The following is an 18360-nucleotide window of genomic DNA, read 5'->3' as shown; positions in this document are numbered from 1 at the left end:
CGTTGCAACGTACCATTGTTCTTAGTGATGACTTCATTGAAGAATTTGTCGTTACTAGACGAATATTTTTCAACGTAAAAATAAACAGTTAAGTTTTTTTTTATTTATGGACGCTTCCCACCACGTCAGTCTGGCCCTGTAGTAAGTATCTAAAGGTCACAGTACAGGTACCAGACAACGAAAATATATTTAATACTTTTATACTATACATATATTTAAGATTTTTATTATATGATACAAATTTTTAATACACATCCATGACCCAGGAACTTTTTGTTCCGCCGGCGGGATTCGAACCCGCGACCACCGGCTTGAGCTACCAACAGCCCACCAACTGAGCCACAGAGGTCGTCATGGTCAAAAGGGAGGGCTACTATATACCTCACCTGGTTTTATTTCTTTCACGATGATCGGCACTCAAAAAAACTTGCCAAAGAAAAGAACGAGAAACGGCGGAGAACAAAAATTATATTGGCGTACTTAAATTTTACAGGCGTTAATATTTTAACGAGACAAAATTAGTACAGACAAAAATAAACTTTATTTTCGGGTGTTAAAGCTGAAATCGGGTAATCGCGTCACCGCGAGTAAAGGGTGTATAAGATTTTACGAGTACACCCCGTATTTCACCTTGATATATCCGCGAGAGTAAATATCCGGTTTATGGCACCTCGTTAGAAGTTCGCTCATAACATTAGATGACAGCAGGCCGTTATCGCTTTTAGCACAAATCTGGCTCAATACTTTCCTAACTTGTTGTGTTATAACATCTTTGATGACGAACGTTAAAGTTATCGGGAAAGTGTCAGTTTGGGAGCGTAGTCTCGGCGTTTGCTACACATTTTCTAGTTTTAGTCCACTATTCACCTGACAGGCTATTTCCTTTTTATTTAATAATAATAATAATAATAATAATCTTTATTTAAAACTTTTAGCATCTGTTACAATGTGTAGTTATAATATGACCTAGAAGTACAATACAGTTGTATATGAACTTACGAAGACAATAAATAACAGATTTTACACATATTATATAACTTTGGCACCTGCACTAGGCTGAGCTTGTCCTGCAGATCACCAATATATTTTCCTTCTTTTAGACATATAGTTTAGTTAAGATTTTAATGTATGTTTGTATGTTTAGTTTAGTTTTATTATCAATTTTGTTTTATTAAGAGGGCGACTAACCCAAAAAATCAAACATCGTCCTTTTCTCTTCACACTCACGCCCGTCTTTCATATGCCAGGTGAAAAAGAACGACGCGGAGTCATCGCCAAATTAGTTTTTTCTCAATAACTCGATAAATATACAACATTTCAAAAATCCGCTAGGTCGATCTCTCAATCATAAAATTTTATACAATGTGTTAAAATATTACCAAAGTTCAATGCACGGTTATGGTAATAAATGAAAAATTCGTGAAAATTAGATGCATCTTTGTGATTTTTTTCTATCGAGAAAATTTTAAGATATCGTGTTTTTGCTCAGATCTGATTCTCGAAAATATAATGTAGTATCTAATTTTAGAAAATGAAACAATTCGAGGCTTATTTTCAAGTATAAAAATGAATTATAAAATCGACACTTTATTTATTTATTTATTTAAAAACTTTTTGCACGTTGTAGTACAAAGGCGGGCTTAATGCCTTGTGGCATTTTCTTCCAGCCAAACCTTAGGGTGTTGCAGAGATAGTGAGGTAGATGCAAACATTTAGAGGACAGAGGGATTAAAACATCTTATAATTAACATTATGATAATATAAATACATATCTAGGTTTTTTTTTTATTTTTTTTTATTAAATAAGGGGGCAAACGAGCAAACGGGTCACCTGATGGTAAGCAACTACCGTCGCCCATGGACACTCGCAACATCAGAAGAGCTGCAGGTGCGTTGCCGGCCTTTAGTACAACATAGTAATATATACTTAATTCAAAATAAAATAAATTAGGGTTAGTCGCCCCCTTAATAAAGTCGGATTATTTTATGACGCCGGCAACTCCATGACGTCAAAACTCGTTTATCGCGCGGGAGCCGTAAATGTTTCCGGGATAAAAAGTATCCTTTGGGCTATATTTCCCGAGGCTTAAAGTATCTCCACGCCAAATTTCAGCAAAATCGGTTCAGCGGTTTGGGTGTGAAGAGGTGACAGACAGATAAATAGACAGACTGACGGACACATTTTCGCATTTATGATATCAATAATTTAAATATAATATGGATATATGGATAGATCATACTTACAGCCTACATGAAATATAATGGCTCTGTCAAATAGGTTTCACTACTCCAAGAGAATGCACAATTTACTGGGCAGTGGTCACATATATTAATAGCTCCCACACCGGTTTCGGTGACGTTGGCCAGTTTCATTGAAACCAGGGCAGCTACGCAGGAGTAATTTTATAGTGCCCAAGTGTGTGCGCAGTACGCAAGAGCATTCTCTATTCCTTTACTCTTATAACCCAGTGGGACTGAAGACCGACACAGCCGACGAGAGATCAGGCGCAGGACCGACTTTTTACATGCCCATCCGACGCATGGATCATCTTACTTGTCAGACAATCAGGTGATTAGCCTGCATTCCTAACCAAACTTGGAAATAACATGTTTCCAACGCGGGAATCGAACCCAAGACCTCCGAGTCAAGAGCCGCACTAGACCATGGAGGCGCTAGGTGCAGTGGTCACATAACTACTTTACTAAAATTTTAAACGTACCACCGCACATTAATGTCATTAAATCTTAAAAGCTTAAAGTAGCTAATATTTTATATTTCAGTTTTAAAACTATTGCAACCAAGTTAATGAGGCAACCGGGATGGTTAGCGCAAAATGATCTAGCATCTTCAGATATCTGATGCAACTAAAAAATCTTACAAGTACCTATACTACAGATGAATTGTCGTTATAGCCCAGTCATCAAACACGTAAAAATTCGGTAATTACGTCTCGTCTTTTTTAATAACGCATGAATATATTTTTGAGAGCTACCACGTTTCTACATACTGTAATGATATTTTGAAATAGAGCTTAACTATATAGGTACTATTTTTGTTAGAAATTACACTACAAATATTACTCTGTACCTATTTATGACAGCATTTTAGTCTGGAAGGTGTCTGACACTAAAAGTTCTTGACTTAAAAACACCCGAAGAATCTCGCAAAATATTTTTTCGCGCCTGTATAATGTGTCTCTGAGGTGAATAAACTAATCCGCTGAATAAAATATCATTTTGGGAGCAAAAATTGGGGTTTACTAAGGGAGTTAAATATTTGAATAGAAAATATTGGTTTGATCGTTATATCAGCAAAATTAAAATTACAGACGTTTTCGTTGTCGGCTTAAGACTATAAAATGTTTTTCAGATTGCAGTAGATTATTTTATTTCTGAAAAAATACTATTTAGGATTTGTAGTTCTATTGCGAATATAAAAAAAATTGAAATGTGTGATATTTATCACAAAATTATTTGATAAGCTCATAAAGAACAGGAAATTCGTAGACGTGTGCTACGAAATAGTTCTACGTGCTACATGGTGCTACGAAACCTGCTAGGAATTCTTTCCTACGTGAATCTACATCTTAATAGTACAATATTTTCTTATTATAAGATCACGATAATTTAGAAGAATAACCTTAAAGAAGAATTCATAATATTATAAGTATTTTAAATAAGTACATTTTTAACCGACTTCCAAAAAACGAGGTTATATGTTCGGCTGTGGATTTTTTTTTGTATGTTCAACGATTACTCCGCCGTTTGTTAACCGATTTTCAAAATTTTGTTTTGTTGTATTAGGTTTCACTCCAATTTGGTCCCATTTTTTCTCTCTACAATACAAATTTCCATTGTCCACAGGTACAGTAAACACGCTGAAGTCAGTGCAAATCCATGTGCCGAAGGCGGTGCTAACGGGTCAGAATGCGGAGCTGACCTGCTCGTACGAGCTGGAGGGAGACCAGCTCTACTCCATCAGATGGTACAGGAACATGATCGAGTTCTACCGATACGTGCCGAAGGAGTCGCCGGCGACGAAGGTCTTCCCCGTCGCGGAGATCAAAGTTGACGTGAGTGATGTTTCATAATTTTTGACGAAGCTGTTAGGGCCAACCCACACGTACTACAACCACACCACGTCGCAACGACAAACTGCCGTCAAGCGGTGGTTGTGGTTGTCGTGTGGTTGTGGTACGGGGGGGCTAGCCCTTAGGTTGTATTTCCACCAACGCCGAGCTTTTTTTTTTTTTTATGAAATAAAGGGGCAAGCGAGCAAACGGGTCACCTGATGGAAAGCAACTTCCGTCGCCCATGGACACTCGCAGCATCAGAAGAGCTGCAGGTGCGTTGCCGGCCTTTTAAGAGGGAATAGGGTAATAGGGGAGGGTAGAGATGGGAAGGGAAGGGAAGGGAATAGGGGAGGGTAGGGAAGGGAATAGGGTAGGGGATCGGGCCTCCGGTAAACTCACTCACTCGGCGAAACACAGCGTAAGCGCTGTTTTCTGTGAGAACGTGGTATTTCTCCGGTCGAGCCGGCCCATTCGTGCCAAAGCATGGCTCTCCCACGTATTGAAAGCTAAGCTTCGTTATATGTTTTTAGGATCCAATAAAATCCGCAGGTACGAATCTTGTGAGAGGAACAAGCAGTTGCGGTTTTTCTAGGTTATAGATGAGTATTAAAACAGACTTATAAAATTTCTTACTGAGAAGTAAAGCGGTAAAATACCCATAAGCTAAAGCGCCTGCCGAAGCGCGACGCTAAATTATGTTGCACGTATTATCACAGCATGGCTGCAACAAGCCTGGTGCTAACTGACCTTTTTACCGAATATACTTTGTGCTAGAATATTCTTTAATTATAAAATATAAAGTCGCAAAATTTGAATTATTAAAAGTTAAGTCACAAACGTTTGTGACTTAACTTTTAATAATTCAAATTCAGTCTTTATAACCGCGTTCCGTTGGTGTTTATTTCATAATTTTATCACTTTGGGATTAGGTATCGTTTACATTCCTTCATAATGTCATCACATATAAAATTTTATAACCAAACTATATTATTATAATGCGCTACATCACAACAAACTATTTCACTAACGACTTTGTTATGGATATTGTCTAATTACGCTATTAAAATTTTAGAGTTGGTTCATATTTATATTTTCATATTGTATGCTTATTTTTTTTTAGATAAAAAACGAATTAGTGTGACAATTTAATAATTATTGTTATGATTATTTCAGACGTGTTTTAAAATAGATAAAACATAATATTAAGAATGTTCGATTAGGCGACAATCGAAAATTCTTAATAATATTATGTTTTATCACTACAATTTATATATAACACTACAATTTCCATAGTAAAATAGTTATTAGACGATAAGAGTTATAATTGTTATGCTCTCAACTTTAGGTAAGTATTGTAGTATTGTAGTACTATCAGATAATTTGATTCATTGGCGAATGGCGCATTTACGTATTCTGGCCGTGTTACATCAAACCTAGCTGACAGATTACGACTAATTTTCTGTTGTTATAACCCGGCTAAATTACGGGGGCTAGCCATCTACGTTCGAAAAAAAATTCTCTGATACTACAAGATGGAACACTTAAATTTTAGATCATCATAATAGCTCTTGTCGTCTTGCCAATAAAAGCTATTTTGCTCTGAATATTGTCGCAAGAATGCGAGCATTTCTTCGATGGTACTAACGCCTATTACACACCAGGTGGCAGCATCAGACCAGAACCGCGTGGTGTTGACGGAGGTGGACCGGCTGCTGACGGGCGAGTACCAGTGCGAGGTGTCAGCCGACGCGCCGCTCTTCCACACTGAGATCAAGGCCGCCGAGATGGTTGTTGTTGGTCAGTATATTATTGATATATGCTACCAGCAGTCCCGACGGATGCTGTCCTGTCATATCTATGAACTTTAAGGCAGGCTTCACAGCTATGAGACGCTAGAACATCGTTTCACAGAGACGCGGAGCTGGTCGCGAGCGGACCAATCCGCGTCGCTGTGAAACGATATTGTTCTAGCGTCTCATATTATTATTATAATTATGCTCCCGCTCCGGGCGCCCGTGTTGCGTACGGGTATCCTGGATAGCTGAGAAGTATCAGGTGTATGTTTAAATTTCTCTATGCTGTAAAGCCAGCCTAAATTGTCAAAAGCGGTAAGGTTACGTCATTTGAAAAAAAAAGTTTTCTTTCTAATTTTCCATGTAATTTTATTAAATTTTCTGTCATACTCGTAATAACCGTCTTATATTAAGAAAATCGGTGAAGAAATAATTAGCGATATCGGTTAGCTGAACCGATATCGCTAATTATTTCTTTTCGAGATTAGCGCTTACCTACCTTTTTATAGTATAGAAGATACTAGAAGTTGACTGCGGCTCCAATCGTATAAAAACAGTATCCCGCGGTAATCGTACATTTTCCCGAGAATAGTATCCTATGTTCTTTTCCGTGGTCAGGGCCACGCCGCCCTCATGTTCAGTGTGTGGCGCATACAGGCGCCCAGACAATAGGGGCGCCGCAGCGTAGACACTTTCGGTCTCTAACAGACTATAAGGAATAAAAATAATTTGAAACATTAAGATTCGAGAAAAAGAGGGGTTTCATAGATTTCGCACATAGGCGCTGTAGGGGGTTGGCGCGGCCCTTTTTTATGCCCGTTGTCTAGACTGTCATCTATCTGTATGCCAAATTTTATCAAAATCAACGCTGTAGTTTTAGAGCCTATTGTATAGAAATAAACAACTTTTCTTCTCTATAAAAAGTATAGACACGTCATGTAGACAGTTAGACACTCATGTAGACACTCAACTTAATAAAATTCCGTATACTTACAACGAAATTTGCTTACACTTATGTGGTCTAGTGCTACGCGTAGCATGATACTGCATTGCTTTGCTACTTGCTTAGTTCAAAAGATAACATAATTATTATTTTACAATGCATATACTTAAGTGACAATTAAAACTTATACTTATAATAAAACATCTCTTTAAGCATGTACGCTTAAAAATTATTATTATTTTATGGCAATTTCACTGGAAAAGCTAGAATTTTTCTCTCGGTTGGACGCTATATATTTTAATTCCTCTTAGTTAAGAGCTGACAAAACTGCGAATGCAGTCTTATTTCATTACGGAATAAAAACTTGGCTTGTAATTAAATCAACCTGAGCAGAAAAAGTAATTAAGTTTAGTTTTTACTTAACAAAATGTTGCCATTTTGCTGATATGGATTTTGTATAATTTCTAAAAGACTTAAGTAATAAAATAAGACCCCCACACCAGTTTCAATGACGTTGCCTGGTTCATTCAAACCAGTCCAGTTACGCAGGAGTCATGTTACTATAACATGACTCCTGCGTAACTGAACATGGGAATCGAACCCTTGGGCACTAGCCCAAGGGTTCGATTCCCATGTTGGAAACGTGTTATTTCCAAGTTTGGTTCGGACAAGCTGTTCACCTGATTGTCTGACAAGTAAGACGATCCATGCGTCGAATGGGTATGTTGGTAATGTGCCTTATCTCTCGCCAGTCGTGTCGGTCATCCATCCCACTGGGTTATGAGAGTAAATAGAAAGGAGAGTGTTTTATTGTACTTCGCACACACTTGGGCAATATAAAAATTACTCTTGCGTAGTGAACCAGCCACCGGCGGCGAAACCGGTGTGGGGTTATTATTAAATATTAATAGTACGCATACCACCATGCGTTTTCAATGTGTCCATCACATTAGGGTTGACGCAATCTGCATATTGGATACAAAAACGCAGCTGGCATTTTGCTGAATTGACAATTACGGATTTACTTGTTCGATTTCAATCCAGCGTGAACATACATTTTTTGGTCAATATTCTAATTGTGAATTCGATTTTGCAAAATAAATAATTGATTGAAAAACTAAACTATGACCGATTGCATATTGATAATGAATTAATATAATTTCGACAGTTAGTTGTATGATATCTAGACACGCGGTAGCGTGTCAAGCCATCAATAAAATAACAGTTGTAGAATTTTATAATATTATGCCTAAGTAATGCTACATTTTTTTAATAAATCTAAGAGTTTTTGGGATAGATTTTAATGGACATGGACTTGAAGTTTAAGCTTTGAATTAGCACATAGGCTACTTTTTATTCTGAAGAAAAGAGTTTACTATTTACAATTACTGTATCTTGGGCGTTGTTATATTTAAAAGTGGAAACAAAATTTTTAAGCTGTTTCTAAATTATTCGAGATGTTATGATGATCATTTAATTTAATGTCGGTTGATTTATTATTGCGACAGTAAAACATGGACAGTAATAAAAATCAATTAGTCGGTTATTTAATCATACAATGTCAATTCTAAAAATAATTGAGCAGTCCAATAACTGAATGAGAGGTAAAAATGGTGGAATGAGCGGTTTGATTAATAGTTCGGCAGATCATAACGAGCAGTGATACCATCACACCAACTCAAATTCAGGGTTGGATTCTATGCCGCGTTACATAAATTTGTTTCTTTTTTTCGGTTTACATTTATTTTATCCTTTCTTTCTACAACCATTAAGTTACTGAATCAGTAAACCTATGAATTGGATAGATTCGGTTTGCGAAATTAGACACAGAACTGAATCAGCCAACCCCGACCTTAGGCTAGGTTAGGTTTTTTGTATATCGATTTTTTAGTTTGGTGAGGTTTATTTTTTGTATAAAATTTTAGATTTTTTAGTTAAGTTAGGTTTATTTATATAAAAAAAGATTTTCTCAAAAATTTAGAATTTAAGTACTGTTTTTTATTTCATTTTATTACCTCATTGCTTAAAATGAGATTTCTTACTGACAAATTCCGATTTATTACTGTACTGTAACCGCTCGTTCAATAATTTTTACCACTCATTTAATTATTTACCTGCTCAATTATTTACTGATCCATTTCATTATTTTTTATTGCTCATTTTTGTTTAATTTACTGCTTAGTTTTAACTGCTGAACTAGTTATTAAACGTGCCATTTATAATTTTTAACTTAACAAAACTGCTATTTACAACTGCCTCATTAAATCAGTACCCTAAAAAGTAAGCTTTAAATAAACTTTAATCAACTAACATTGAGTAATAAATAAAACAGTTAAACAAATTTCGTACGTTCTAAAGTTCAGAAGTTTATCTTATTAAGCTTATCTTAAATTTCTGGAAAATTAAGCAAAGAATAACAACGTAACCACGTTATTAGACATTCAAGCAGCTCATTTAATACCTTGTAACAAGAATATGCCTTTTCAACCTTTGAAACTTCGTATTTGAGGACAAAATATTACGAATTTTCCACGTATGATAATATAAATAAAGCCTTTTTTGTTTGTTATATTGTGAAATGAATGATTACAAACTAAAAATAGAGAGAACATACCAGAAATGTAATATAAAAACTAGTAAAAATATCGAACCCTTCAATTAAAGCCTTTAAGTAAAAAAAAACAATCAAAGAAATATTTAATCCACAGGCAAATGGCGGATATATTTATTTGATCAGACTATGTCAAAACAATGTTCGTGGGTATATTTTTTCTTTTTTTATGAAATAAGGGGGCAAACGAGCAAACGGGTCACCTGATGGAAAGCAACTTCCGTCGCCCATGGACACTCGCAGCATCAGAAGAGCTGCAAGTGCGTTGCCGGCCTTTTAAGAGGGAATAGGGTAATAGAGGAGGGTAGGGAAGGTAAGGGAAGGGAATAGTTGAGGGTAGGGAAGGGAATAGGGTAGGGGTTAGGGGATTGGGCCTCCGGTAAACTCACTCACTCGGCGAAACACAGCGCAAGCGCTGTTTCACGCCGGTTTTCTGTGACAACGTGGTATTTATCCGGTCGAGCCGGCCCATTCGTGCCGAAGCATGGCTCTCCCACGTATAAAATTATATTTTTATACGTGGGTGGGTATATTTGATACCTGGTTTAAACATAAACCGACCAAATAATATAGATCCTTCATTTATCTATGATAGTAAATCGAATTCACATGTAAGTAAGAAGTTTTCTACGAATGCTTCTATGAAATCTGAATTTCCTAAAACTAAATCAGGGAGTTGACGCTAAATATATCTTATAGTGCAATTTCATGGTCCAATTTAAAAAGCTGGATTTTTAAGTACTCCCAGACGATTAAGTCTCTTTAATAAACTCTAACAAAGCAAGTTTGAGCCGTGAATTTATAAAGACAACTCGAAAAGAATTCTCTAAGTACAATTATGTGAAAAAGTACAATTTCGCTTTGATTAAGAAACTGAGTTTGGTTTACTGAACCGAAAAAGATTCGTTAGATTCACTCGGCCTCATTCAACTCGGTTAAAGTTTCACCGAGAGGGCATTCAGTTGTCAGCATTCGTTCAAAGTGTTGAGCTTACGGCTCTATTTGCTTTTATTTGCGAGATCTTGCGGAGACTGTCGGCTCTTTACTGTTTAGCTATGAATGCAATTCGTCTGTGTTTTTTTTATTCAAATAATGAAGTACCTATATTATTTTTATTTTTTTCAAGTTTAGTTTTAGTTTTACATCTGTATACTTCCATACTATACGAATATAATAAATGTGAAAGTGTGTTTGTCTGTCCGTCTGTCTGTTACCTCTTCACGTCCAAACCACTGAACCGATTTTGCTGAAATTTGGTATGGAGATATTTTGAGTTCCGCGAAAGGACCTAGTAATTAGGATACTTTTTGTCTCGGAAAAATGTATGGTCACTTCGTGATAAACGAATACAGAAAAATAATTCTAAAAGACGTCTAAAGTGTAAATATTTACCGAGATAGAAAACGAACTAAAGTAAATGCCGCAGGAGTTGAATATGTTTTCCCCATACAAAGAAGCTAAAGCAAAGTTCCATGACTCCATAAATATCAGGATTTAGTTTAATCACAATCGATCAGTTTTGAAACCATCTCTTAAAAAGCTTTCAATGGAAATAAAAATATGTCATCTTTATTTTATTAACAAATACAAGATTCTAACATTATTTTAAGTTTTTCCGCTCCAAATTTTCCACCTAAAAGTACTATACTGTAAAAGGTACGGTTAATAGCCGATAGCATTAATAATATCACTAGATAAGAGCATTCTCATACAAAGGGGTCAAGATATCTTTTCATACGGGCTCTATACGAGATCCCTTTATATCGTACTTGAGCCAATTCACGAGACCTTTCAATTTATTGTTAACTTAATAGAGGTTCGCTCATAAGACCTAAGTGAGATATTTTGATAATGTTTTCGGTGATTGGACGATTATACTTAAAAGTGTTGAATGATCAACAGTAATGAATAGTGAATGATGTGTGAAGTTAATGGTGAATGTAAATGTAAAACCAAATTATTTATTTTTAAGCTCTTATTTTCATTGTCTTCTTTCACTTGAGGCCTTCCGCGTAAATACGTTTTGTATTTCCGAAAGCGTGGAGTCAGTAAATAATACATAAACTGCCGCACACGTTCGTTTTCTCCGCACGGAACGAATTCCGTACGTACGTTATAAGTGCAAGCCGACGGCTCCGCGCGTGGAAGAAACGAACGTTGCGCTGGTCTCACGGAATTCCGAATACGGAAAACGAATTCGATAGTCACATACTAAAACTACAAATGCAACTGATAAAATAATAACATTTGGTTTAATAAAAAGACGTCGAGCCTTGGGAAATGTACGGTTCCGCCGCGAGCGAACTTTGACTTGCTTGAATTTTTATAACACCATTTTAGTATTTTAAGAACAATGTCTATTAAAATATTTGGGAGTAAAATATCCTTTTTAACGACTGATGAAAAGTGAATTTCTTAGCCAATTCTATTAATCGTCAAGTACTTGAGTACGATGCTTAATTAAGTACTTGAACTCCGTTTCTTTATATTGAATTGCTTACTTCACTGGAAATAAACCTTAAAGAAAATCTAAAGGAAAATCCAAAGGGGCGTACCGCCGCTCGCCTACGATGTGGCCTTTGCTGCTATATTTTAGTATCTTTTGAAGCATTCAAATTGATTGCTTCCATAAGTAGGTCTATTTTTGGTATGAAAATAAATATTTTATTCTAAAATCGCTTACTGTAGTTACTGAGGTAGTGATAATAATATTATGTACTATAATCATACTTTTTATTGTAACCCTATGATTTTAACTTTAACAAATTCTACATTTACTAATAATAATATGTAGAATTTGTTGAAGTTAGGGTCGGTAGAGTTAGGCCGTGCAAATTTAAAAGCTTGGCTCTACATGAAATCTGACATCTTTTTCACAGGGCACCTTATGTGGTCGTCTTGGCAATATTTTACATGAATTGTTTTGGTGGGATTTAGTATTATAACTCTCACTATTGAATGGCTCGATGATAGCTGTAATTTAGGCTGCAAAGTATAGTGTGTAATGTCTAGTGTCTAGTCTTGAGTTTAAGGAATACCTAGAGTCTATACTCTTAAGTTTGCTAAAGAAATATAGATCTGTATATACAGAACCTCTTTCTGGCACAGACTTTTTTAAAAATGTTTCTGCAGAGCCGCCGCTGCTGAGTCCGAACGTGACGTCAGACCGTATGACGTATGTCGGCGGCGACCACATACGGGCGAACTGCTCCTCGCCCCCTTCGCTGCCGGCGGCCAACATCACGTGGTACGTCAACGAACAGATGGTGAGTAGCCTGGCACTTTATTATAAAGTCTTAAGCACACTGCACACATTGGACTAACATTGGGCAAACGCGTTGAGCCAGCGCATTGGGCCAACGTTTAGAGTGAGGAATATCGTTCTTAACTTAAGCTTTGGCCAAACCTGCGCGACCAAAGCGACTGCAAAGCGGGAATGTCTACCGCGCGTACGCTATCCAAATTATAATCTTAGGCTATGTCCACATTTGTATCAATTAATCGTATCTGTATCAGGCGTATCGTATCGAGTATGCGTATCCTAAGTGTAGACGCCTATTTTGACCATAGCATAATATCTTTTATCGCGTGAGCCACAGTTCGGCCAAAAAACGATGTCCACATGACGTCGCGCGGTAGACGCTCCTGCTTCGCAGTTGCTTTAGTCGAGCCAGGTTTGGCCGAAGGATTATGGTTTAGTAGACCTTTACACATTGGCCAAATGCGCTGGCTCAATGCGTTCGCCCAATGTACACAGCGTGGCGTTGAGATGCATCCCTAAATGAGACGACGGACATATTTTTGTCAACCGTGTGTAATAGGTCTAAACATAAAGTTAATATACCTAGCGGAATCACTGGCGGAATGGAGAAACAAAGGCCTGAGCAAGAGAGATGTCACTATCAGTAACACTGCGTGGTAAAAAGAGACGTGCGATATATGACAGCAGCACTCTTTTTTTGACGTCCAGTCGGCACGTGCCGCACGTTGACAATTTAATCTCATAGAATTCATGTTCAATCATGCTTGTGTAAGTGTATACGTACACATATTTTTCACACAGATGAAAACCAATTTTGGTTACGTTTGACAGCTCGAGATTGTTGCTCTGTTCCGTTAGGTATATTAACTTGATGGGTCTAAATGAGCTGAATTAATAATATTATAATTTATCAATGCTTAATACATGTGGTTGTTACTATAGTTGCGAATGACCGTCTATCATTTATCTAAGGTCATCAAAAAGATCAGTGATATTTTAGCACTCAACAGTATGAGATATTATTTTTGTAAGAGACTGATTATAATTGCGATTGATTAAATTAATAAAGAATTTTTTTGGGTTTTTAAATTAAAATTACAACTATAACCAATGCAATACTAAAGAAATGTAATAAACTTTAAATGCATAAAAGTTAACAACGAATTTACAAAATAACAGGATTCTAAGTTTCAGACCTTAACCGCTTTTAGCAGTGCTAGTAAACAATTATTAAAATAATCTTCTAATTACAGGTGCCAAGTTTCACAGCGAACCACGTTCTGAATTTCAGCAACGGATATGCATCTAGCTTATCTACTTTAGAGTTGGAGGCTGCCTTGTTGTCTCCTGTGCCGACGCTTATGATACGGTAAATCACATAATCCTTACATATTGCTTCAATTTCACCTCTAGTCGAATTTGCTTAAACTTTGCAGTAAATTTCAATAAGAAACTTTGTTCTGCACTCGCAACTATTAAATTGTTGAACCTGGACTCGGTAACTTTTGCCACATTATACATTAAGTACACGGATAGCTGTTTTGCTGATAATAATTGGTGCTGATAAAGCTTAGCTTGGTGGGTATAATGACTTGACCAGACTCGTGTTGTGTATTCCCATATGTGTACACTCCCGTATATGGGGGCCTTAGAGGTGTGCGTTCGGGCTTTAGATTCGACATTGTATACAGACCCATAAATCCGTCAGAAGTCAGGGCATAATATTATGTCAAAAAGCTGTCCCTATATTGTAGTCAACTGAAAGCACATATGGAGCGATTTTGAAGCAATGGGCATCCAGTTTAATATATTATTATACATAGAGATCCAAGCTATGGCAGTATATAGACAGTACTAGCGTGATCACTCGTATTTCATGCTGAATTTTTAATCGTCTTGTCAAATACGCTGTTTTTATTTTATTTTAAAACTAATTCTTGAACTATAATAACAATAATTTAGCTTTAAAGCTAAAAATATCAAAGATACCTTTCAATTATATTTTCTTATACAGCAGAATTGGCTTGAAAGAGAAATATATTTTATTTTACTTTTCTCTAAAGAGTTGTCCAACAACGGAAGCTCAATAACTTATATGAAGATAAATACTTCTCTAACGTATTATATAGGGCTGTGAACCTTTAGAAATGAAATAGAAAAACATATTTAGTTTTTATCACAAAATATAATATAATATTTTATTGCCCTTAAAATGATTTTCAATCCATATTTCACACGTTTCTTATGAAAGGGCTAACTAGCCAGTCGTTGGTCTCAGTCATCCTAATATTTTTTTTCCTTAAATGTTTGTTTAAAAAAAACCTGTGGTGTAAATTTTTAAGGGCCTTAGCACATAATAAAGGATTATGACTACACATTCTACATAACCCCATCAAATAACGTAGGTCCGCCATCTTCCTATGAATCAACTTCCCTGAAAGTACAAATCTATTCTATTTTGTCTCAGGTGTGAAGCGTCTATATTCGACGTATGGAAGTCTACCAGCCACACGTTAGTGCTGCAGGAGCGAAGCGCCAACCCTGCGTCGGCGCTAGGTCGGAGTTTCACAGGTATTAAGCACTTTATATCTAATGTAATTAAGACCATACTGTTAAAAACCTTATACTTTTGATTATAACGCAGAATATTGTACATACAAAAATAATATTTTCATGCCGATAATTTCCTACTATTATACTATGAGTAACGAGCAACCCTTAGGGTTGATTCAGACCATAGACATAATATAATGCTAAAGACCAACAAAGAGTGCGAGAGAGAAGAAAATCCTTTATGGAATTATAACAAGATGAAAAGAGAGAGGCAGTCTAATGAAAATTGTAACAACTTTTATTTGACAGGTCGTCAAAAGTCGTCAATCGTTTTTATGCCCTTTCGGTATTTGCAATTTATTATTTAAATCGTATGTTATTTTCTTGTTACAAGTTAAGTATACAAGTTTGGAAGTCGGTTCAAAATAATTGTAATAAAATATTATGATATTTTATACTATGTATTTAATTTAAGAATAAAATATAATATACTATGTGTGTTGTTTACTTTCAACGTTTACTTTCAATGTAAGGACTGATTTACCAGATAGATTTTACCTGAGTAATAAATAAGTAACTTTATAATGTGTTAAGTGTAAATTATTTACCCCTATAAGAACCTCATATCATAACATATCCGACGATTGAAAAATCATTCCAAAAGAAAATGTGTATCTACTTTTCAATCGTCACCTTTTTTTGCCAATTAAAATTTATGATACCTAATTTGAAATACAAATCTATCAAAGTTGCATATTATTTATTTCTTATAGAAACTCAGGTAAAATAACTCGAACGGACTAAACTATCGATAGCAAAATACTATACTATCGATAGTAAAATATACATCACTAGCACACGCACACATTGACAGATCAAAAATGGTCACGCATTTTCGAGTTGTCAGGTGGTCTTTACGACAGTATATATTATGTCTATGATTCAGACCGCAACGCGACGTGTAGATGCATTTCTAAATTCATATGGATTTGACAAGACGTCTTACGCAATCGAAATCTGTCAAATCCGTACAAATTTATGCTGCGACGTGCCTCGCCTCGCCTCGTCGCGTTGCGATCTGATTTTACCCTAAGAAACACTATAATCTGTTGAGGTATATTTAAAGTTATCAAATACATTCCAAATTCATAAATTACCTATTATAAATTATCTTAAATTAGTTAGTCAGCGATGTGCAAAAAATTTATTATCACGTGGGAAATTGCTGAATACTTTGTAACTGTATATTTTGCTGCAGAAAACAATCGTCCTTTTCCGGTTTGAAAGTATTCCCACGCCAAATTTAATCTAAATCGGTTTAGTGGTAGAGTTGAAACATGAGTGATAATTTCAAATAACATTTATTAATATGTCCATGTATATTAAGTCAGCTGAAGTTACTTCCTAACGTTTCGTAATATGATATAATTGTTAAACTTCTCCGTGTAATTTATGTTATATATTAGTCTTAAACTAATCTTATGTCTACAGGTGGTGCAGATTTGTGTCTACCCACAATCCTGGTGCTCACTACCCAACTACTCCTGCAGTTTCTACTACAAACTTACCGGGAAACTTCAATAAGATAGCTACACACAGAACGCGTACGTGTAGTCAGGGTTGTAAACTAAGTTGGAAATGTTTTATATTGTTTAAACATAGTCGTTTAATTTTATTATCGTCTGCCAAATACGTTGTGCTATGACTGAGAAGTTATGTTACATAAGACAAATCTGAAAAGTTAAAAGTCTTTAAGGGTTATTATTTCACTGGGTCACCGCTACCTACCAAAAATATATATTATAGAGCTCGATTAAGAGTTACTCAACTGATGTTCGTTTGGTAACGCTCTACATCTATACATTTCATTGGTAGCGGCGACAGTAATATAATAATTTTAACCTTCATAAGTCGTGAGTGAAAAGCGTAAGTAAAACAATAATTAAAGTCAAGGACACAAACCGTGAATTTCGGTTGCTTTCTCGCGAGAAACCTTGACATATTTTACAATGTGTATTACTTATTATAACAGGACCTGTTTTGTTCTAATTATTAATATTAATGGAACACAGCTGGATGTTGTGTTTCATATTATTTCTAATTGAATTAACAGTACTAGAAGTTTTAATTAAATCTCACACCGAAGATATCAATTGCTCGATTATTTGTTTTGATGGTTCTGACGTATGTATTTAACTATGAAAGGGTAAAGAACATTCCAGAAATTTTTGGGCAAATCTGTTGCTATGATATTATAAAAGTTATCATCATTATACCAAACATCTTTCAGTAATTTACTAAGTACCTACCTAGTCTGCTGTCTTAAATTACATTTTTTTGGCTGCTGCTTTCAGTATTTTACGGATGTGTAGCTCGCCGTCACATTTTACCTTACTCTCTGCAGTATTCATGTGCAATTGAAGTCGTAGTTCTTCGTATTTGGTGGAACGTTACATAAATATAATAAGTTAAATAAAGGCTGTTATTTATTTCATATACGTAGTATCAGTTAGGTTAAATAAAATGGTGTTGAATTGTTAAAACATGAATTAACTAAGTATTCATAATAGCTATGTTAAAATAGACTGATTTCATAGAGTTACTTGGTAATGTAAATAAATTGTGTAAATATCGTTTAAGATCGCATAAATAAGGTGTGTTGCTTTTGTTTTCAATTGCTAATTATCTTAGTAATAAAGGTTGTATTATTGTAGCTAGTCTAAATCATTTTAGATTATAAATATTCGCAGGTTTGATTTTGACTTTCGAAACTAAGTTACGATGGCATATTGGCTAAGGGCCTTGCTGATTTATCACTTTTTTTATTTGCCAAAATACATTATGTTTCTGATGTTATTTTAAAGGAGTTTATTCATCCATTACATAGTTCATTTGATTATAACTAGCGTGAAAACTTCAAGACATTGTCGAATCATCAACGTTCAAAATTATTCTTGTCAAAAAACATGAATAACTGGGCACTAGTGGTTTGTGAGAAATTACTGCTTAAGTGGCTTGCACAAAATATTTCCGCAGAAGCATTTCCACATTTGCGATTATAAAAAGCGCGGCTGCATTGCTGCTATATAGAAGAAACTTACCATTCTTGTTTGATATGTGCATGT

General features: G+C 35.5%; 1 protein-coding gene across 2 annotated transcripts in view; it reads left to right on the top strand.

Moving 5' to 3' along the window:
- Positions 1–18012, top strand: part of LOC121727998 — a 146980-nt gene extending 128968 nt beyond the window's left edge. For both annotated transcript variants that reach the window (XM_042116085.1, XM_042116084.1), the window contains 6 exons: positions 3865–4073; positions 5735–5870; positions 12553–12686; positions 13936–14051; positions 15150–15253; positions 16727–18012. In XM_042116085.1, the coding sequence (XP_041972019.1) occupies positions 3865–4073; positions 5735–5870; positions 12553–12686; positions 13936–14051; positions 15150–15253; positions 16727–16824 (797 nt within the window). In that variant the 3' untranslated portion in view covers positions 16825–18012. The remainder of the gene's footprint in view (positions 1–3864; positions 4074–5734; positions 5871–12552; positions 12687–13935; positions 14052–15149; positions 15254–16726) is intronic.
- Positions 18013–18360: the final 348 nt, after the last annotated feature.

Source organism: Aricia agestis, chromosome 6 (assembly GCF_905147365.1).
Source record: "Aricia agestis chromosome 6, ilAriAges1.1, whole genome shotgun sequence".
Classification (NCBI taxonomy): Eukaryota; Metazoa; Arthropoda; class Insecta; order Lepidoptera; family Lycaenidae; genus Aricia; species Aricia agestis.
This window is presented reverse-complemented; position numbering and strand designations above follow the sequence as displayed.